Source organism: Tiliqua scincoides, chromosome 1 (assembly GCF_035046505.1).
Source record: "Tiliqua scincoides isolate rTilSci1 chromosome 1, rTilSci1.hap2, whole genome shotgun sequence".
Taxonomy (NCBI): Eukaryota; Metazoa; Chordata; class Lepidosauria; order Squamata; family Scincidae; genus Tiliqua; species Tiliqua scincoides.
The window spans coordinates 260389164-260411755 of record NC_089821.1 but is presented as its reverse complement, the minus strand read 5'-3'; the positions used below and the strand labels follow the sequence as shown (position 1 = coordinate 260411755).

At 39.5% G+C, this 22592-nt stretch overlaps 1 protein-coding gene across 2 annotated transcripts in view; it reads left to right on the top strand.

The window, feature by feature from the left end:
* THADA (THADA armadillo repeat containing) overlaps window positions 1-22592 on the top strand; it is a 169580-nt gene that overhangs the window by 25397 nt on the left and 121591 nt on the right. For both annotated transcript variants that reach the window (XM_066624487.1, XM_066624494.1), the window contains exons 18-25: window positions 815-950; window positions 1074-1210; window positions 3180-3326; window positions 5967-6121; window positions 12830-12939; window positions 20525-20657; window positions 20916-21029; window positions 22285-22407. In XM_066624487.1, coding sequence (XP_066480584.1) covers window positions 815-950; window positions 1074-1210; window positions 3180-3326; window positions 5967-6121; window positions 12830-12939; window positions 20525-20657; window positions 20916-21029; window positions 22285-22407 — 1055 coding nt within the window. The remainder of the gene's footprint in view (window positions 1-814; window positions 951-1073; window positions 1211-3179; window positions 3327-5966; window positions 6122-12829; window positions 12940-20524; window positions 20658-20915; window positions 21030-22284; window positions 22408-22592) is intronic.

Below are 22592 nucleotides of genomic sequence, written 5' to 3'. Positions count from 1 at the left end.
ACGGAAAGACTCTTTCCATGAGTGCAGCTATCTGTTCACCGAAGAAGATTCTGAAAGTATAGTACTAATTTGAATCAAGTCTGTGGTCTCCCTTTTTTTACTTCTTTATTTCAGGAATATTTAATTTAAAAAGGAAAATTATACCCTGTCTTTCTTTAAAGGTGATTCAGGGTGGCTTGTAATGTGAAGATTAAAAAAATCAAAAATATCAAAAAACCACAATAATTAATAGCGACCCAAATGACGAACAAAGATACAGACTTGCAAGCTAAGATGGATAGTTTTGCATATTTTTTGCAAGATTTTCAACCTATTCAGTACATCTAGTTACAAATACTGATGGTAACAATGGAATGTCATACCCTCCTGTCGTGGAGATCATTTCATTACCTCTTTCCAAAGTTTGTCGCATCAGTAGATACTAGCAAATTTTAAAATTTCTTTCTTTTATGAACTGATCCTTCATTGCATGTTCAGCGGTATTATTAATGCTCCTTCACTCAAATTATTTATGTCCTGATATAACACCTAGAGAGTCAAATGCTATTTTTCATTGTTGGCTATAGAAAAAAATCTTCAAAAAGTGTATTTCATAATGGAGCTCATTGACACTAATGGGGATACTGCAGTGCTGTTCAGACATGCATGTGTGCTATCTTCTTTTCCTTTTTTGTGTCTTTTGTCTTTTCATAGCAGTGAGCAATCTCCATAAGTCACTATTGTCAGCAAATTGCTTTCCTAGGACCAATATCTAATTTTGTGATTATCATTTTACTGAGATTTTCACTATCACTTCATTTTTATTAACTCACAGTTATCAGGTACTTGTTAGAAAACGTTGAAGGAGAAATACTACAAGCTGAGAAATCTTTGCTGCAAGCAGCTGCTTCATTTCCAATGTATGGCCGAGTACATTGTATAACTGAAGTTTTGCATCAGTTACCTCTTAAGTGAGTAACTTTTAGTATTGGGTAATATTCTGAGTTTAATTGAATCTTTTGATGTTTTGCAAAGGCACAAATACAGAAGACAGAATTGCATATTAACTTTGAATTTCTGTTATAATCTTTCAGAAATTTGACTCTGTTCTCCGAATGGAAAAAGATGATAGCAAAACTTATTGGGATGTCCTATAAGCTTTCTGCTGTAGTATCTCCAGTAGTTCAGAGTTCATCACCAGAAGGCCTTATTCCAATGGACGCTGACACAGGTAATCCTAATTGCGCCAATAGAGTTCAGAATTTCAAGATGTGAAAGTCAGCTTTATTTTATTTATTTAGAAGATTTCTATACCGCCTCATCAAAGATAGAATATTATAATGCCGTTGTACAAATCGATGGTAAGGCCGCACCTGCAGTATTGTGTCCAGTTCTGGTCGCCACATGTCAAAAAGGACATAGTGGAAATGGAAAAGGTGCAAAAGAGAGCGACTAAGATGATTGCTGGGCTGGGGCAACTTCCTTATGAGGAAAGGCTTTGGCATTTGGGCCTCTTCAGCCTAGAAAAGAGACGCCTGAGGGGGGACATGATTGAGACATACAAAATTATGCATGGGAAGGATAAAGTGGATAGAGTGATGCTCTTTACGCTCTCACATAACACCAGAACCAGGGGACATCCACTAAAATTGAGTGTTGGGAGAGTTAGGACAGACAAAAGAAAATATTTTTTTACTCAGCGTGTGGTCGGTCTGTGGAACTCCTTGCTGCAGGATGTGGTGACGGTATCTGGCCTAGATACCTTTAAAAGGGGATTGGACAAGTTTCTGGAGGAAAAATCCATGACGGGTTACAGGCCATGATGTGTATGTGCAGCCTCCTGATTTTAGAAATGGGCTATGTCAGATGCAAGGGAGGGCACCAGGATGCAGGTCTCTTGTTATCTGCTGTGCTCCTTGGGGCATTTGGTGGGGCCACTGTGAGATATAGGAAGCTGGACTAGATGGGCCTATGGCCTGATCCACTGGGGCTGTTCTTATGTTCTCCCCAGACTGAAAACCTGGCCCTCAAGGCAGTTTATGTAACTAAGGGTGCAATCCTAACCCCTTACGTCAGTGGTTTCCAGCACTTTCCAGCTCTGACATAAGGGCAATGCAGCTCTGAGGTAAGGGAACAAACATTCCCTTACCTTGAGGAGGCTTCCATGAGTGACACCCAACTGCAGGATGCAGCACATTGGCACCGCTATGCCAGTGCTGGAAAATACTGACATAAGAGGTTAGGATTGTGCCCTTGTTCATTACAGAAGTACTCTCTTTTTGAGAGAGGTAATATATAAAGAAAAAAAAATCTACCTGTTTCACTACTTGGGTGCTCACAATATCTTGTTTTAAGTCCTACCTGGATATACCAGGGGTTGATCCTGGAACCTTCTATGTGCAAAACAAGTGCTCTGTCATTGAGCCATGGCCTTTCACTTAAGGGTAGTAGGAATGGACAGAGGAGCAGGAGACTTTCAGTTGGTTGAGGCTGATAGCACTGAGGGTGATGGAACAGGAGCAGCAAAAGTTACAGCAGGAATCTGTACAGTTAGAATATGAGACTAGAGCTGGTGTCCAAACTTTTTGGCAGGAGAGCCACATCATTTCTCTGTCACTGTGTTGGGGACTGGGGAAAAAAGAACCGATTTATATTTAAAATTTGACTAAATTTACATAAATGAATATATTAGAGATGGAACTTATATGAATGAATGTTCTTGCGATAGCTCAAAGTCTATGAAAGACCTTGCACAAAGCAAGGTCGGCCTTTCCTTTGCTGCCACTGCTGCTTCACTGACGTGAAACAGTGAGCAGCAGAGGGAACCCTTGGCCTGCAGCTCATGCAAGAGGTTAAACAGTTGCCCCTCACACTGAGAGTAGTCGCGTTGGGCCAGCACGGGCTCCAGCAATCCTCTGGAGGACCAGAGGCTCATGGAGATTGGGGGCACCCCGCAGGCCAAATTGGGGGTCTCTGAGGGCCACAAATGGCCCCCGGGCCGGGGTTTGGGCAGCCCTGGACTAGAGACAGGGGATGACAGGGCCATTGAGGGCTTTGAAGACACAACCTGAAAGCTTGTGCTGAACACAGGACTGAATAAATGTCTGTGAAAGAAAAGAGGATTTTGCTTAGTTTGAGTGTTGAGAATTAGCGCTTAGGAAAGTATTTGTGTTTCAAGACAACTTTCTGTTTGCTCATAGACACTTCAGAGCGTTTGCAGTTGATTCTGTGTGAAATACAGCCATGTGATACAAATGATTATTTCACAGAAGCAAAATTATTGAAAGAACATTGCAGGCTAGACTGTGCCAATGAGAGAGCTGAAAGTATTGCTACAGAAGACAAAGGTAATTGAGGGTGAAATCTGTGTGTGTAGGGAGGGGTGGTGGTGGTGGTGATGGTAGAGGTTACAAGTTGTCCTGAAGTCAGAACATTTTTAAATTCTACTGCTTTTATCTATCTTACGCAGGGCTGTTATTCTTTCTTGTACAGTTGATGCAGTGACATAACAAACTTTAAAGCTACAATGTTATGCAAACTTACCTAAGACTAAGTCCTTGAATTCAGTGGGGCTTACTTCTGAATAGACATACTTAAGATTGCACTGTATGAGAATCTAGTCTTTGCCATCATCTCATTTCTCATAACTATCCCAACCAGATGTCACTTTTGTATGGTCTTGCTGCTGCAGTCCTTGGCTCATATGGGTGCTAAATGTGTTTGGATCCATTTTCTGTGTTTCAGTACCTTTCAAATTAGCATAAATTAAACACTATTCTCACTGCAGGGTATTAGTACGAGTAAATAGGCAGCATACTGTGTCCAGTGTATAGTGGATTATTAAAATTTTCTTAATGAACTCCAACATAAGAAAACAGTAATATATAACTCAAAATACAGAGGATGCTGTAACATTTTCAAAATGTATACATATGTAAACTTATCCCTTTCTCCCCTCCCCCCTTATGTATAAGGGAAGGTTTAATTTTAAAAATTGCACCTACTGCAACATTAGGTACCTTAGAAATCAATATTGTAAAGAACAAGGGGAATGGGAAACAGTTTAGTTCAGTAGATATGCAACCAAAAACGTTACGCAGCTTGCCATTGAGATGCTGGTGACACAGCTGTAAAATCTGAGACAGTAGAAATGCTAAACAAGTGTTTGGGACTAGAAGGGAGCAAACAAACTTAATTTAAATTTTACCAAGATGCTATTGGTCAGGAACATGGTTCACCTGTTTTTGATGAAGTTGCAGTCCCTCTGAGGGCATACAGCTTAGGCATACTCCTGAGTAGTGAGATGGCTGGAAACACTTTAACAGCTTGTTGACAGGAGTTTTGAAAAGCATGTTAGTCCCATTTTGAAAAACCTTCACTGTCTTTCATTTAGTTCTGAGGTTCAGTGTAAAGTACTGATTCATGACAATCGTTGTTGAAAGCTTAAACATAAAGCAAATTAGTTCTTGTTTTAATAAACCATTCTGAAGAATTTTAACAGTGGTTTAGTATTGCATGACTGATCCTCAGAGACATGTAGGCTTGTGCCCAAGAGATGGAACGTGAAAGCTTCTAGTTTCACTTTAGAATAAATTACAGTTTTGTATTATATACAGTGTAGTTTATATAGAAACTTAGTGTTTTTTTTTTCCTAGCTCTAGTTTGTTAACAAACCAGGATATCAGGCCGAGAGATAAAATTTTTTGCTGCTTTTTAAAATCAGCTAGAGTTAAAACAGCAATTCCCTAAGTGTGTATTACAGCATGGAACTCTTGTTTGTTGTAAACTAGAAGCTTTCAGTCTACTCTTGCATATGCACATAGATGGGAGAGTAGAGATCATGGATCTTCATCCCTCACTCATATAGCACTAAACTATGGTTCAGTGTAACATCTAAATGGAGCCATATGTTAGCCAAAGTAATGATTGTAAGGTGTAAAGATGTACTTTATGCAGATTTAAAATTAATGCAATTTTGCCTTTAAAGTTCTCTTTACATCACTGTTTGTTACATACTCCTTAGGACAGAATAAGTGATATTACCTATTATATTTATTTGAAATGTTATGATGTATTTATTCCTGGAATAGCACACAACAAATGCATATGTGGTATTGAAAGGTTTTGTGGCAGTCCAGCAGAAAGATGAGAGGCATCCTGGTTTAATGTTAGGAAATGGGACGGTGACATTTACTTGGGTTTTGCTTTAATGGGTCTGGATAACTGTCTGCAACTTTTAAATCTGTTTTGCAATCTATTGTATACAAAGGCCACTAGATGGAGTGGTTGACAGTCTTGTAAATGACCTTAACACAGGCCTGCGAAATTGAGTGTTAGGAAAAAATTTTTTTTTTTTAATTTTTGGTGGTTTTATATCAATCTGGGGTGCTGATTTCAAAAATGGCATTAGTTTTGCCCTATCATATCTATGTAGTTACAGAGATGAGGCATAGCCTTGTTAGTGAATGGTTCAAGCAGTTTCCTCATGAGGAAGCCATGGGGTAGGTCTGGCTCTCTGAAAACATTATATCTGAGGATTCTAAGGATTTAACAAGACCATCTGTGTGCACTTTCTCACTTAACTAAAGGTAGTGTTCAGCCATCTTAATGGGTGAATCACTCTCCTCCCATCCTCAGAGCAGCTCCCTACATCTCCTAAAAAGTCTCTCCTGAGAGGGGAGGAGGGATCTTCAATAGGCACAGGAGACTACTGCAGGAAGGACATGGTGGTGATCTATTGTATCACCTTTGCTCTGCTTGTACAGGTTAGGTTTCAATCCAGTGTATTGATTCTTGGACCGTATGTTTGCATCCAGGTTAATGTTACTTCATTATTGTTATCCAAGATTTTGTTTTTCAAACTTGTGTTTTTGTAAAAGCATTTTTTGGTTAATAATTTTGAATAGAACAGCTAATAGTAAAAACAAATCTTAAAGCCTTACCTGTCCAACGTTACACATTGTGCTTTTCTTGTTTTGACTTCTAAGGTGAGGAACAACAGACATGTGATGTAACAGCTCAGATGGTGCTTGTATGTTGCTGGCGAAGTATGAAGGCGATATCCTTGCTTTTAGGGAAGTTGTGTCAACTACTGCCTTTACAGTTCCCCATTTGTTCTGATGCTTTGATAACAGTGGAACAGGTAGGAAAATTTAGTCTTCTATGCTTTGAAATTATCGGGGTTTGGGACAGGATTTTTTAAAGTAATGCATAAAATTATTGCAGTCCTTTTTGCCTTTATCGGTTTTTGCTTCCCTGCTTGTGTTGTGTTGAGAGTTGCTGTAGTATGATGTAGTGGTTAAAGAGACTGATGGCACAATCCTAACTCAAAGCTCTGCCAATGCCATAGTCTCTGTACAGGCGGAAGGTGTTGCCAATGTGTTATGAGTAGAGGTCGGTGAAAATAGTTATTTTTTTGGGAAATTTCATTGTTTTCCAAAGTTAGAAGTGCAGAAAGTGGTGTTATGTGTTTTTACTCCAAGAGCACATTTTTATAAATTACAATAACTTTAAAAGTGTACTAGGTAGGTGATATAACTGGTATAGTGTCAGCAGATGTGGCCATATGCATGTAAAAGTGTTAGTGAAAGGGTAGAAGTGTTTGAGAATGGTTTTATTTTTTCACAGATTTTGTAGATTTTGGGTTCTCGTGTGTGTACAAAAATGAGATGTGCAGAAAGTGATATGTGTTTTTATTTCGTCCTCACAAAAAAAACCCACTTCTTAGCCATAATGCATGTTGCAACACCCGGTGAATAAGCTGCGCTGGTGAAGCGTCCTGCACCACCCAGCTGACACTGCATCTAGCCCGCCATCCACTGCTGGAGATAAAATTTGGACAGGCCTGGGGAGAGGGTGAGATCCGCAGAGGCCTTCTCCATGTTCTAACCCCCATCCCAGGTCTCCTGACTTTACATTGGGCTGCTTGAGCTTTTGCCAGGTAAATAGCTGGCAGAGATCTGAATAGTCCCATAGGGCAGGCTGGGGCATTATTCGGAGTAAGGGGGAAAATATCCCCTTATTCCGAGGACACCTCCAGTATGCTGCCAACTAGACCTGGATTCAGCAGAGGCCATGTGACCCTGCTGCACCAGCGCGAATTAGGATTGGATTGTGAGCTGTGGATCAGCATGTCCCTGGTCCAAAACTCCCCTCTCTCATTTCAGGCTAGCCGCTCCCTCTCAGCAATGTGGAGATGATACTTATCTCATAGGGTGGTTGTAAGGATTCCATCAAGATAGGACATCTTGTGTTTTGCACACTCAGAAAGTATATCATGCCTATTTAGGTTCTCAGATTATCATAGCCTCATAGTTAAAATCTCTGGGTATATAGGCCATAAAATTCCAAAACAACTAGTTTCATTTGATGAATTAAATAAAAGCAATGTTTGTCCTACAATTGATGTAGACATCATCAGGCATCCAAAGGGAATGGTGGAGTTTTGCCTTTGGATGCCTGATGATGTCTACAGCGATTGTATGACGAAACGTTGCTTTTAATTCATCAAGCAAAACTAGTTGTTTTGGAATTTTATGACCAGTATACCCAGAGATTTTAACTATGAGTGATAACGCCTATTATTATATGTTGGTATTTCATTGGCAGACAAATGAAAAAGATATCTGCTAGATCAGTGATTTTCAACTGGTGTACTGTGGCACATTGGTGAGCCTCAAATTGTCCACAGGTATGCCATGGGAGTTTAAACTGATGGTGTGCCCTGAAAATTTTAGGGTCTTGTCAGTGTAAGATGAAATATGTTGAGAATCACTGTGCTAGATAACAGCAGCTTTGCTTGCTTTTTTTTGGGATTCTTCTAACTGACTTGCTTCTTTGTAATTTGACCTTCTTAAGTAGGTCAAAAGATTGTTGTAACAAAGTATTTAGAAAGATCATAGGCTATTTCCTCTAGGATATTACTGTTGAATTAGACACTACTGCTTTAATGCAGTACTGCTTTAATTCTACTGCTTTAATTCTGCAAATTCTGAATTTTCCATTTAGATGCATTAAAAAACAATGTACCCTAATTACCAGATAGGTATTCGCTTGGAAGAACTTTTTGTAGTTATTGTCTGATAAAGGCCTATGTCATGTATAATCTGCTGTTGGTATCCATGCTATTCACAAATAGGTACTGCTTTAATGGAGGGTGATTATCTTACTGACAGGCTTCACTTTTACTTTCTTATTTTTCATTTGTTAGTTGGCAAGGTGAAATCTGATGAAATTGATTGAAATTTGGACAGCAAACTCATTGATTGATTTGGAGGTATTATGTTCACTACAAGCTGAATGACAGAATTATGCTCATTCAGGGCTGCTTTTTTAAAAAAATTTTTTAAAAAAGGTTGAAGACCAGCACACCATCTGGGACTGTTCAAGAAACAGACTGCAGTGTTTACAAGAAATTAGCTTACCACAAGTATTTCATTTGGAAATATTTTGGATTTATTAGATTTCTGCTTTTAATTGATGACCTTTTCTCTTTTCCATATGGTTTCAACCAAACCAGTTTACAGCCTGGGAGACTGACATACACAGCATGCATTTTTTTTTTTTACATTATTCAGAAGAGTGGGAGATGGGAAGTGGAAGTTGGGGGAGGTCCGGAAACAAAATTGAGCTTCTACAAAGGCACTGTAACATTTTAATCTGAAACAAGCAACTTGGAAGTATACTAATGATCAGCCACTTAATGCTGTCCTATGTGCAGTGTCATGGAAACAGTGCTAATATGTATTTTTATTGCACGTTGTCTCTAGCAGATGTTTTCATCTGGCTGTGCTTGTATTCTTGCAATGCACTGTAGAGTGACCAGCAATATACCTCTGCAATTAAAGTTTTTTGTTCCCTTTCCAAGTCAAACAGGAATTGGTTGAAAAGTTACTTTAACCTTTTTGATGTGAATGACATGAGCTTCACATGCAAACATGACTATAAATATTGAGTATTTAGTCATTAGCAGGTTTTTAGAAATCTCTCACTTAGTGTGTTTGTTAACTTTGCTTATTAAAGGGAAAGAACAAATTCTTTCAGGAAAACAATTACATATTCAAATTCTTAGTGGTTACAAATGAACACATGGTGGCTGACTTTTTTACCTGCACGTTTTCTGACTGAAGTTGTCCACCGAGTTACAGTGCCCTTAGTTTAATGATAAATTGTGTAGAAGACTCCCCTCCCCCCCATGTCAACTTTTCTGAAACTAAACTTTTGACCCAACTCTGGCTGCACTTAAAACTTTGATTCTTCATTCCATTTGAACATAAGAACAGCCCCACTGGATCAGGCCATAGGCCCATCTAGTCCAGCTTCCTGTATCTCACAGCCGCCCACCAAATACCCCAGGGAGCACAGCAGATAACAAGAGACCTGCATCCTGGTGCCCTCCCTTGCATTGGCATTCTGACATAGCCCATTTCTAAAATCAGGAGGTTGCACATACACATCATGGCTTGTAACCCATAATGGATTTTTCCTCCAGAAACTTGTCCAATCCCCTTTTAAAGGCATCCAGGCCAGATGCCATCACCACATCCTGTGGCAAGTAGTTCCACAGACTGACCACAAGCTGACTAAAGAAATACTTTCTTCTGTCTGTCCTAACCCTCCCAACACTCAATTTTAGTGGATGTCCCCTGGTTCTGGTGTTATGTGAGAGTGTAAAGAGCATCTCGCTATCCACTTTATCCTTCCCATGCATAATTTTGTATGTCTCAATCATGTCCCCCCTCAGGCATCTCTTTTCTAGGCTGAAGAGGCCCAAACGCCATAGCCTTTCCTCATAAGGAAGGTGCCCCAGCCCAGTAATCATCTTAGTCGCTCTCTTTTGCACCTTTACCATGTCCTTTTTGACATGTGGCGACCAGAACTGGATACAATACTCCAGGTGCGGCCTTACCATAGATTTGTGCAATGGCATTATAATATTAGCCGTTTTGTTCTCAATACCTTTTTCTAATGATCCCAAGCATAGAATTGGCCTTCTTTACTGCTGCCGCACATTGGGTCGACAGTTTCATCGACCTGTCCACCACCACCCCAAGATCTCTCTCCTGATCTGTCACAGACAGCTCAGAACCCACTAGCCTATATGTGAAGTTTTGATTTTTTGTACTATGTGCATGACTTTACACTTACTTACACTGAAATGCATCTGCCATGTAGGCTCCTGAATGGGGTGCTTGGATTGCCTAATGGGGCTCTAATCACCTCCTAAAGGACTATGATTAAGCTAATTTGCCAAATTGCTAAGTTTATGACTATGCTAAGCTAAATTGCCCTGGCTGGCTGGGAATGGGCCCTTCCTAGGTTCTTACCCTCCTAATTCAGTTCTCTTAGGCTGGACTGTTTTTTAACCTCAAGCTGCTTTTTATTTGAGTTTAAACTGCACTGGTTTAAGAGTTTTTTGGGCTTGGCAGAACTTACACGCTAAAGGTTTAAATCCTGTTTTGCCCTGTTTATAAAATAGACACCAAGTGTACTTTCTCCCCCTATTACCCTCTTCTTTGTTTAGTTTGGGCTCTAGCTTCCTATCTAAATTATACCTCCTGCTTTTATTAGGTGTGCACCTTTATTTAAATTTATTTATTTATTTATTTATTTTATTGCTCTCACCTAGATCCTGTGTCCCAATTTACTGAACCTTTAGATTATGTTCTAACTTGGATTAAGTTTAACTTGGGTTAAGTATAGGGTTAATTTAAACAAAGTAGAAAAATTTGCTTTCTACTTTATCCTCCTATGTTTTATTTACTTTTCCAAGTGCCTGTACCTTGGACCCTTACTCACGAGTAGGACTCTGCTCCTGCTCAGATTAGACCTATGTACTCACTCATGTGTATATTTTTATTGCCCTCACCTAGCTCCTGTGCCCCAACTTGCTGGACCTTAAACTCCCTCCCTCTGGTTAGAGTAGGTGCTAACTTAGGTAAAGCTTAGGTAAAGCTAAGCTAAAGGTAAGCTAAATTTCAATGTTGATTTAAGGTTAGAAGACAAGAGTTAGAAAGATAAAGAGTTAGAAAGAGTACACTTACCTTCTCCTCTCGTCGTCCTCCTCCTCCTCTCCTCTTCACAACTCTGAGTCCTCCCTCTCCTTCTCCAAAAACTCAGAGGTCAACTTGCCTTCTCCATCGCTTCACGCTGAGGTTAAACTTGCGGTGTCTTACCTGGCACTTTGTTCCCGAGGCACTTTGTATCCCAGAGAGCACGCACATTTGACTGTGCCTATTTGAAGCTTGCCTTTGTCTTGGCACTTTATACCTGAGAAACCTCCCGCGAAGGTATGACTAAGCCTGCCCTTTTCATGTTAGAAATCACTTTGGAAAGGAGATTTTAGATGTAGACCTGATCAGTTAACTGTTTCCCTTCAAAATTCACAACACCATAATTGTAAATTGTAAATAGCATATCTATAAATGGCATATCTATCAGCAGAACCACTAAGAACATAAGAAGAGCTCGCTGGATCTAGTCCAGCTTCCTTTATTTCTCAGTGGCCCACCAGATGCCTCAGGGAGCACACAAGACAACAAGAGATCTGCATTCTGGTGCAGTTCCTTGCATCTGGCATTCTGAGGTAGCCTACTTTTAAAATCAGAACGTTGCACCTATCCAGCATGGCTTGTAAGCTGTGATGGACATTTCCTCCAGAAATTTGTCCAATCCCCTTTTAAAGGCATCCAGGCCAGGTGTCATCACCACATCCTATGGCAAAGAGTTCCACAGACTAATTTTATGCTGGTTAAATAAATATTTTCTTTTGTCTATCCTAACGCTCCCAACAGTCAATTTTAGTGGATGTCCCCTGGTTCTGCTGTTGTGTGAGAGGAAAAAGAACTGTAGGGTCCTGAACTGTTAGCAAAATACTGTCTTGCAAATGCATCATAATGTTGCATATATGTAGGAAATTTCAGCTATAGTTCTAAAGTTTCAACTGGGAGTTTCAAATTGGACTTTTTCTTTGTAGTCTCTGTATAGTCGCACATAATGACATTGTACAGGGCTGGTATCAGAAACTTCTAGAACTTTGTCAGATGTACTGTCCCTGTTCTCGAGTGGGAAGATCCCATGTACACTGAGTGCCTCAGTCATGGGGGAAAAACAGCCAAAACCTCAATTCCTTTGAAAAGCCCCCAAACCAGTTTAAATAATTTTGGATATAGACTTAGAGAGAGAAGGCGTGGGGGAGGGAGGGGTCATGTGTCTGTACAGATGATTATTGAAAAATTCAGTTATAGGTTAGTAACCTGTCTTTGATTTGCCAAAGGAATAATATAAAATAGCACTGTTTTTGAATAAGAGCAAAAACAGGCAAGGTGAAGCTTAACATAAAATATCTGCGGGTGCAAGGATACAACCAAACATTTAATCACTTCCCTGTGTGATAACTCTATATTAACATGACAAGGAAAAGATTCTAGACTAGAAGCTTCTTCTGATGTGCTAGTTTTATGTTACAGGGTGGAATTTGTTCTGTGTGCTTTCCCACATTGAAAGCAGGCATTTGATTTGCCTACCTATATAGCCTGCTGTGGTACACCCCAGCTATAGACACTTCATGAGGCATGTCTATTAGTCTGTCTTAGTTGTCAGTGCCTGCTATCTGTTTTATGGTTTAAAAACATGTCTGCATTTGAATATCTATAAAAACCTAAATATCTTGACAAGAATAATACCAGCCTTCTTACTCTTTCGCCCAAAGAATAATTACTTTTTATCTTATCTCCCCTTATTTGAACTTCTTCCATTTTCTGCATTCATAACTGCTAAATCTGTCAAAAATGTTTGTGTATAAACTTTTATATTTTTTGTTTAAAAAAAAAATACCACAACCTTCTTCTAGGTGGAAGAAATCGGAGAATATTTCAAGCATCATCTTCTTAAGTCCAGGCACAGAGGAGCATTTGAGCTAGCATATGCTGGCTTCGTAAAGCTCACAGACATTCTCTCAAGGTAAGTAGTACCAACAGGCATTGTTTTTTTTAAACTTTTTTTTCCTGCTCACAAACAGGAATTAACTTATCTGGATGTCATGGTACTCTTTCCTAGAGGCTGGGTCAGCTTCCAGAATTGTACTCATCTGCCCCAGTATCATTGTGGTTACTCAGTATCCCAGTGTGTTCTCAACTCTCTCTTCTTCCTTATACCTTTCTGTCAACTGACAAGCCCCCCAAAGCAAGTGGCCTTGAGTATTTTCAAATGGTCAAAATTTTCTCCTTGGAACAGAAAACATGATTCACTAGTTTGGTAAATGTTGTGTATGGTGTGGACAAACATTTCCCAAGATACCATAAGAGCTTGTAGGCAGAGCTGATGTTATGCTGTAGCTAATATTGTGAGCAAAGTATTCCCTGTTTCAAATTTTAGCTCAGCCATTTATTAACTAGGTGACCAAACATGTTCTGTCAGCCTCAGCTGCCCATCTGCTTCTCAGACTTAACCCAGTTTTTGGAAGCAGCAGGGAACTAAAAGTGCAAAGAACTAAAAGTGCAAAAGAATTGTTGATAAAATTATTGTTTTCTATGGTTCTCTATATGTTTCATAGAAGACATTAAATACTACTAAAACTTGTTCTTCTATGAGACTTCCGGGTAGATGGGACTCATTAGCCTGGGAAGGCAGCTCATCTGAGAGAAGGAAAACTCTGATCCCAAACCTCCACTGCCTTGTGGCTACATCCAGTTATGGAAAAGGCTTCAGGAGTCAACCTCGAGGCAAAATCTGGAGCCGGAGTCCCTGAGGCAGTTCATGGCTGAACACAGTCACGTTCTGGCAACTCCTGCGACGCCGCTGGAACCAACCGTATTGGCTTCTGCCTTTCCATTGGACCATTTCAGCGATGTGGAGAGGGGTGATTTGCTGCATGGGTAACAGCCTATCCTCCATATCTACTTTACCCAGGCTTCGCGCACTGGAGAGGACACTGTTCCAGAACGACTATTCAGAGCGCGATACCATAGTCTTCCGAGACTGAAGGATGCCAACAACATAACCAGAAGAACTGTGTTTTTATAGAAGCAGTGTATGAAGAAACCTGTTAGTTGTAACTGAATTTGTGTCTGAAATAATGTTCTTTTGAGAAACTCAGCAGAAAACCTGACAAAAATCACCTCCTTTTAAACACATTATTTTTTATTTTATTTGATGAAATAGGCGACTCATAGGAGTCTGATAGATGACTCTCTGCATTTTGTTAGCGTGAATTTAAGCCTATTGTGAATTTTAAAACTGCAATGGATCATTAGAAAATAGCAAAAGGCTTTTTTAAAATTGAAGAATAGAACTGGGCATTTATTTTTCTCTGTTTATCCTCAGACAGAATGCCTTCAGTTATGTTAGGATTTTGCTGCAAATCTAGAACAAAATTCTAGTCTAAGGACACTGCTACATTATTTTTAGCCCATACTATGTTTGGGGAGCAACAGAGGGTACAGCTACATGAAGTGTAGCTAAAGGTGCAGATTGTGTGGCATGCTTGTGGTATTCATTGAAAATGATCAAAGTAGCTATTAGGGCTATGTTGGAGATTGTTTTAACTGGCTAGAGGAAAAGTAAATCCAAAAAACCACAAAAACCATTTGCAGAATTGGAACTCAAGCAACTTTCACATTGGCTAACTGTATGATGTTTTAATTAGAAGTTTTGCAGATTAAGTACAATAAAATTAGTCCCTCATGCCATTTGATCTGGATCAGGAGTCTTAACTTGGGCTGGAACATGCTTGACTTTGTGACTGCCGCTCTTGTGTTGTAAGGCTCAATTTCCCTCTTTAAATTGTAGGGCCACCTGCTTCTCATGGAAATAACTTTTCAGGCAGCTGGTAGTATTGTGTTGTTGCCAAGCTAAAGGGTGTAGGCTCCTCCATTTTCAAAGTCAATAGCTCTTAATGTTTTTATTTCTTCAGGACAACCAAAGTTTTGCTTGCACAAAAATGTGGGATTTAGTTGGTGACTGAGCAAGATTGTATTAGTTCTGGCATCATCAAAGCAGCACAATGTTGTGGTGTCAGGAATTCATCAGATTGCATTTCAATATATTTTTCTCTTTCTGCTGGTCCCAGCAGGAGAAAAAAATTGTTTAATGATAAGTGCAATAGCTATTCCTTTCAGCTCTATTGTAGCTCAGAGACATTTGTGCTTATTTTCTTTGTGAATTCCAGCTGTTGCCAGACATTAGCATACCATATATACAAGTGTATAAATTGACAAATTTACGCTGCAAATCAACCCTGAAAATCTGGGTCGACTTATATACGGGTCAATATAGTGAATAAAGTGGGGGCTTCTGGGAAGCTTAGCAGCTGTCTGGTGAAGTGGGGGGTGGGACTGGGCTGAGAAGCAGAACTCAGGGTGGAGGAAAAAGAATTTTTGCTAGTAATTATGGTATGCACAGGAAGCGATTTTAGCTTCTTTAAACAGGAAGAAGTGAAGGTACTTAGGGGAATTGTAGTCTGTATGAGGGTTGCTGCTATGGAAATGTAGCACAGTACTCCTCACAACGCCTACATCTCCCACAAGCCCCTTCCTGTTTGTCCTTGTTGTTTGTCGCTCCACTGTGAATTGAATTGCACACTCCCAGTTATGTGTTATATGTTGTATGTTATATATAAAGCCTCTGGCTTAACACACCAGGCACTTTAAAGAAGGATGTGATTAATGGTTCTTCTGGTATGTTACTTACAGTGCACTTACTCTGATAGTGTTTACAAAAAGGTTGCAAAGACCAGGATTTTAAAAAGTTAATAATAATAATAATAATAATAATAATACAGGTATTTATATACCACCTTTCTTGGTCCTCAGATTTCTCCTCAGACTTTAATTCAAGGCGGTTTACATAGGCAGGCAATACTAAATCCCAGTAGGGATTTTTACAATTGAAGAAGGTTCTATCTTTCAAGAACCACAACAATAAAAATGTATCTTAGGACCTTTTACTATATTTTTAATGAATTAGAGACTGTACAGTTCTTAGGTAGTAATTACTGGTAGGATATTTTTCAGGATCTGACCATGAGTAAAATCAGACAAAATTATAGTCAGACCCCCCCCCCCCCAAGTTTAACCTTAGACATAGAAAATTGCATGATTTTGGCTCAAAACCTGCCCTTGACTTGTTGACTGTAAGGTCAACTTATAGCTGAGTATCTGTGGTACTTAAAACTCATCCATATGGTGTTTATAAATAATGGCTCAAAGTGAAAGTCTTGAGATACAAAGTTTGTGACCTGCAACTGATGAGGTGGACTCTAGTCCATGCTGTGATGTAGCTGAAAGGAGTGCCTCCCTGGGGCACACCTTGCCTGAGCCCACCCCACACCCCCGCTTGCCCCGTGCCCCTTCCACACATGACCAGAAAAATGTCACTTCTGGTTTTCCCCTCCCAAAGGCTCAGAACGCTCTCCAGTCATGTTCAGAGGAGACATGGGGAACAGGGCTGCCCCTGGAAGAGTACTAGCTGGGGTCCTGTGACCCCTGTGACTGCACCTCAGCTATGCAACTGAATCCATGAAAGCTTGCAGAAATAAATTTGTTCATCTTTAAGGGGCTACAAGGCTGGGGCTTTTTCCCTTAACATGTGGAGTAAAACACACTAGGAATGTTGCCAGAGGGAATGGTTTCTTTGCATGACTCTGATTTGCATAAAATACAAGGGAGTTTCTTGTCATGCTTAGTCATGCTTTTTAGTTTGAGTCTCTGGCAGGTGCTGCTGACTGGAGTTTAGCTTTTCTTAAAGATTAGATGAAAGACACATACATGGTAGATAATCATATGAAAGCTGATTTGAAGAATAGTGTGACCTGTTATAACGATTAATGGTGTGAATGGATATTCAGGATACATGTTTCCTGAATGCTGTTTTATATTTGAAAAATGACTGCTGAGAATAAAGATTGCATTCTACATTGATTGTGACCATTGGAAAAGAGATTTGTGGACATAGTGTTGTGAGTTACAAAGAAACTACTTGTCAGAGCTGGCAGTGTAATAAGAAAACAATGGATTTGGATAGCGTGCTGGTGCAACTTTAAACCAAAATTGTTTCCTTATGACTTTAACTCATTGTAGTATTTTTATTTTAATTAGCATAGTTAATTCTAGTTGACTTGGTGGCGAAATCATTACTTTTCATCATGGACAGACTAATTTTGAGAGCTCTAATGAAGGTTCTGTAGTCCTAACCAGGTATGTTACCACATAAGAAGCTTCACAGTATTTTTCAAATAGAAAGCATCATGACACTGGAAAGCATCATGGGGGACAGAAAACACTGTTTTCTTAAATATCCTCCTTTTTTTAGCATTCACATTTTGAAGCCACTGTTAGCTTGAGGGAAAGGAGTTGGTTTAACTAAAGTGAATCTTACATAAATAAATGAAGCTTTTTTTGTACTGATTGAGACCATTGGTCCATTTTGCTCAATATTGACTGCACTGACTGGCAGTTGGAATTTCTCAGTCTTTCTGGAAGATGCCAGGGATTTATACTTTGTGCATTTAGTCGCTAAGGAACAGTCTTGACGCAGCTATTGGTAACATGCTATTGGTAACACGTTAACCCTTAAAAAAAAAAGTTATGTGTCTCCTGCAGCTACCTAAAAGTGTTTAGAGCCTTTTTTCATGTTACCAACTTTATATTTTTGAAATGATGTGACATGGTTAAATACTTCAGGCAAACCAGTCCGGCTAAGCTGTGTTTTGGCAACACCTGGTATCAAAGTAGATCTGAGGTTTTACTCCTGAACAAAAGTCCTTTGCTCGAGGCTATTCCTGTAATTTGGACTGAAATATTTATTTTTAAGACCATTTGCTATGCATGAAAGTTTTATAGGCAGTACAAAATGGTAAAACTGCAGAGGAAAAATACTTCATGATAAGAGTGTGTTTCTGACACTTGATAAAGCAAAGTTGTAATCAACTGTACCCTTGTGTTCCTTTTTGTTTGTGCTGTTTACAGATGAGATGCTAACTTTTTTGAAGTACTGACTATATAACATTTTAATCAAGATTTAAATATTTAACTATTGTTCAAGGATTCTAGTTTTGTGGGAACTTCTTATTACTTTTTTTTGGAAACCTACACTCATCAATGTACAATCCTTCAAATTACTGAACTAAAAATATTAATTCACAAAAGTCTGGATTTAAGAAATGTCCAAGATAATTTCAAGTTATTAAAATAAGCCTCATGGTGACCATAAATTACTGAGTTGCCTCACTGTGGGTCTCCATTATTTGCACATGATCATCATAGGCATTTTCCTGGAAATTTCTTGATCAAAAGCTAGTCAGTAACCTTTTTTTTTTTTACAGTGCAGTTCTATACATTTTTACCCAAATATAAGTCTCACTTAAGTTCAGTGGGACTTACCCTGTAGCTAGGCAGATTAGTATTGCACCCTTAATAACATCTGTTCTATTCTGAAGGCATTGATTCTGATTGAATTCAATTCTAGGGTCTGTGAAGAGATTTATTTTGGTTTAATTTTGACTTTTTAATGTAAAGTTAACTTGGAGAAACATCTCAAGGGATCAACAGACAGCAACTTCATTTACATTATGAGAAAGAAATGGGAAGCTGGATTTGCTTTATTGTTTCCAGGGATGGGCACTCAGTTTGGGATGATTCAACTCAGGTGGTGCAAAAATGCTGTTTTTGATTACTTGAGTTATGGATGCCACAGACACCAACTCGACTTGCAACTTAGGGCCAGTGACTCTAAAAAAGAGTTGGTACTCAAAATGGCTCAAGTTCTCTCCTTTGTGTGTGTTTTCTTGTTTACTTTTTTTTTGGCTGCTTTTGCATCACGAAGACCTTGTGAACGATTCAGGGGCAGGCATTCTGAAGAACTGCAGCAGCCATGGTGGGAGGGTTGGTTCCAGGAAGTGGGAGTTAAGAGGAGGAAGAAGGCTTAAGTTTTTGTGTTTTTTTTGCCATCCTCGATTCAGTTAGTTTCTTGAAATGGCTTGTGACCTGAAATGACTCTACGTTTCTTGTGGGTCGAGTCATGATGGCCGTGTGCTATGACTTACGAGTTGAGTTGTGGGGTCGCTGACTTGAGACTTGACTCTTGGGCTCCGTGCCTTGAGAACATCCATGATTGACTGTATCATTTATTTTCTTGGGATGTATCCAGAGCAAACTGATTGGGGGACAGGGTCATAGATGATGGCAGAGATAATGTTTTGCATGGAGAAGTTCTCAGGTTCAATCTCTAGCATTCGAGATAGAACTGGAAAAGATTCCAGTCTGAAACCCTAGAAAGCTGTGATCAGTCAGTGTAGACATTACTGAACAAGATGGACCTATGGCCTGATTTGTTATAAAGCCTTAATATGTTCAAATGATACGCCTTGATTCCCTCCTATGTTAGCTACTATTTCTAGAAGGCTATGGGAGCCTTAATGTTGTTACATTATACACTTTTTGCTGGTGTGAGTGGTGCATCTCATGCATTTTGAGTCTCAAGTACTCTTTCTGGTATGAACACACGTTATCAGGAAACTTTGCATGTTGCTTTGCACATTAATACTTGTATAAGAAAAGTAATTTGTGGATCAGCCTATTGTGAGAACTTGGGAAGGACAATGTTAAATGATTCATAAGCACAGCATTGACATTGGTCTATGAAGCCCCTTTTAGTTGGTCTGCCACACATGCCGTAAATGTGTGCAGGTGGGAGTGGGAACATTCCCCGTCTGTATGCCCCGCGCTTTAGTTAGAATGGGGGTGTCAAACATAAGGCCTGTGGACTGGATGCGGCCCCTGGAAGCAATTTATCCTCTTTGCCTCATTATAATTGGGCTCTCCCAGTGTGCTTTCTCATATCTTGAAATTATGAACAAGATCTGCACACTTTCTCTTCTGTCATTTGCTGCAGCTGAGTTTCTATGTGAGAACAAAGTGCTTATTTCTGACCATCATCTGCTTAATGGATGTCACTTCTGGCCCTCAGCAGGCACCATAAATGCTATTCGGTCCACTATGTGAAATGACACCTCTGCACTAGAAAGTTTTAAAGGAGAGTACCTACACGCATACAGCTGTATGTGTCCCTCTCAGTCATTCCAGCTTACATATGGGGATGCGGGATGCCTATACTCCTTCTGTCTCCCATAAAGGGAATGACTGAAAGAATTAGTGTCTTGGGACTTGGCTTCATCTATGGGGCTTTTATGCCTGTTAGTCAGATTAATTTGAACTATGCTTGCATTTATCAAAGAAACTCAAATCAAATATTGACTCTGATCTTCTTCCTTCCCCACCACATATCTGGTGTGCTCCCTGGGGCATTTGGTGGGCCGCTGTGAGATACAGGAAGCTGGACTAGATGGGCCTATGGCCTGATCTAGTGGGGCTGTTCTTATGTTCTCAAATTCTTCCAAATTTTCCTACACTTGCTTTTTGTTACTTCCTTTACATCAAGTATATTTTCTGAAGATGATGCATCTTAGGGTCATGAAATGTTTTGCCCTACAATTCCTCAGTTTTCAGTTGTAGTGTTCCCTTGTTTTCATATGCTTATGTCTGTATCATAGGTGTAATGATGAGAGACTACACAAGCTGCCACAGCAGTGGCTCTGCAATGTACTGGAGGAGATTAAATCTAGTGATCCTTCATCTAAACTATGTGCTACTAGACGCAGTGCTGGGATTCCATTCTATATTCAGGTACCTTTCATAAATATGTTTCTGATTTTAATACTGCTGATCTTAATACTGATCTTAATACTGCTGTAGTTTCTTCATATTTGGGATTATTGCTGGGATTGTTACTGTCACTGCTATGAGTGCCATTAACGAATTTCTCTTTGCCACATGCTCCGAAACTATGAGGGCAGTTTAAGATGGAATACTGGGAGGAAATTCAAAATACAGAAGCCAGATTTATTTATTTGTAAAATAGTTTTGTTTTTTTTAAAATTCTAGGCTTTGCTAGCTTCAGAACCAAAGAAAGGTAAAACAAGCTTATTGAAAATGACAATGGAAGAGTTGATAACTTTGGCTTCACCTTCAGATGTTCAACCAAGTACAATCCCACAGGTGAGAAGTTTTCAATGTATATTAGGAGTCTAATTCTGTAAAGTTATCAGTTTTAAAATTTGTTTATGATGTTGCTTTTGTACAATAAATGGTGCAATTTAGGGCCCAATTCTATGATGCAGCTGTGCCGACTGAGTGTGTGCTGCATCCTGTGGTGGAGGTCACAGAGGCCTCAAGGTGAGAGAATGTTTATTCCTTTACCTCGGGGTTGTGTTGCGGCAGCCACAATGCAACCCTGAGGTAAGAGAATAAATGTTACTTGCCTCAGTGGTTCCCAGCCTGGAGGTCATGAACCTTTAGGTTTCACATTTTTAAAAACCTCACCGTTTAAGGGAGTGATAACTGGCAGAGACCCATAGGTGATGGCACCTGTTACTTCTGGCTTCTCCCCATTGTCACTGCTGCTGATGACAGGATGGTAAGAACTTTTTTTGTGGGACTTCTTATCTGCCTGTAGTCAGTGTCAACACGGGAGTGATGGGTGCTGTCTTCTACAGGTCCTCAGTAGGTTCCCAACCTTATCATAAAGGGGCAGGAGGTTGGGAACCACTGTCTAGCCTTGATGAGGCCTCTGTGACTGACACCCCCCCATCTCCCGCACAGGATGCAGTGCATGATCTATTGGCATGGCTGCATCAGTGCTGGAAAGTTGGATAGGATAGGAACTTGAATTTTGGCTCTTGGTGTTCTCTTGCATCAACTAACTTTTTAAAAAATGTAACAAATCAAGGACTTTCGAGTTAGAGGTCCTGGACTCTTTTGGTGTAGTGATGGTGAGGTGTATAGTGCATACTTTAATGAGAATCTATTAATGAGAATAGATTTATACAAATCACACTTTAATGAGATTCTGCCCTTTCTTGTAAGCTTTGCTGTTGGTTTTGTGTTTTATTGCAATTGTTTTAAGGTTATTTTAATGTTTTAGGATATATAAAAATTGTTTTAATTGTGATTTTATTATTTTCAGTATATTTTGTGATTGATGACTTTCTGTAAGCTATGGGGCTCCTTATGGGGAGAAAAGCGGGATAAAAATTTAGTAAGTCTTGCCTAAGGGGAACTTTGTTCATTTCTGAAAGTGCCTCCTATGTATTTCCCTAAACTGGTTCCAGTCAAAATTGTCCAGGCACTTGATTTTTGAAAGTGTCAATTCTGAAAAAGCTGGTTCCTAATCAGTGCTTCTAGAATCAAAGTGAAATACATAATTTTGAGGTTATTTCCAACAATTAATCAGCCTGTTTTGACTTTCCCCCAGGTTCATGCTTTAAATATCTTGAGGGCTTTATTCAAGGATACCCGCTTAGGAGAAAACATCATTCCTTACGTGGCAGATGGAATGCGAGCAGCAATATTAGGTTTTACATCTTCTGTCTGGGCAGTAAGTTGATCCGTTACTTTTAGTATATTAAATTGAAGAGCCACATGTTAGTGATGGTAACCAGAGCATTGATTATGTTTCTCAATCAATCAGACATCACTGATCAATTCAATCAATCGCTATGATGTCTGATTGAATTTTTATGAATTTTTTTATAGAGTTGTGTGGAATGTGTGCTGATTGGA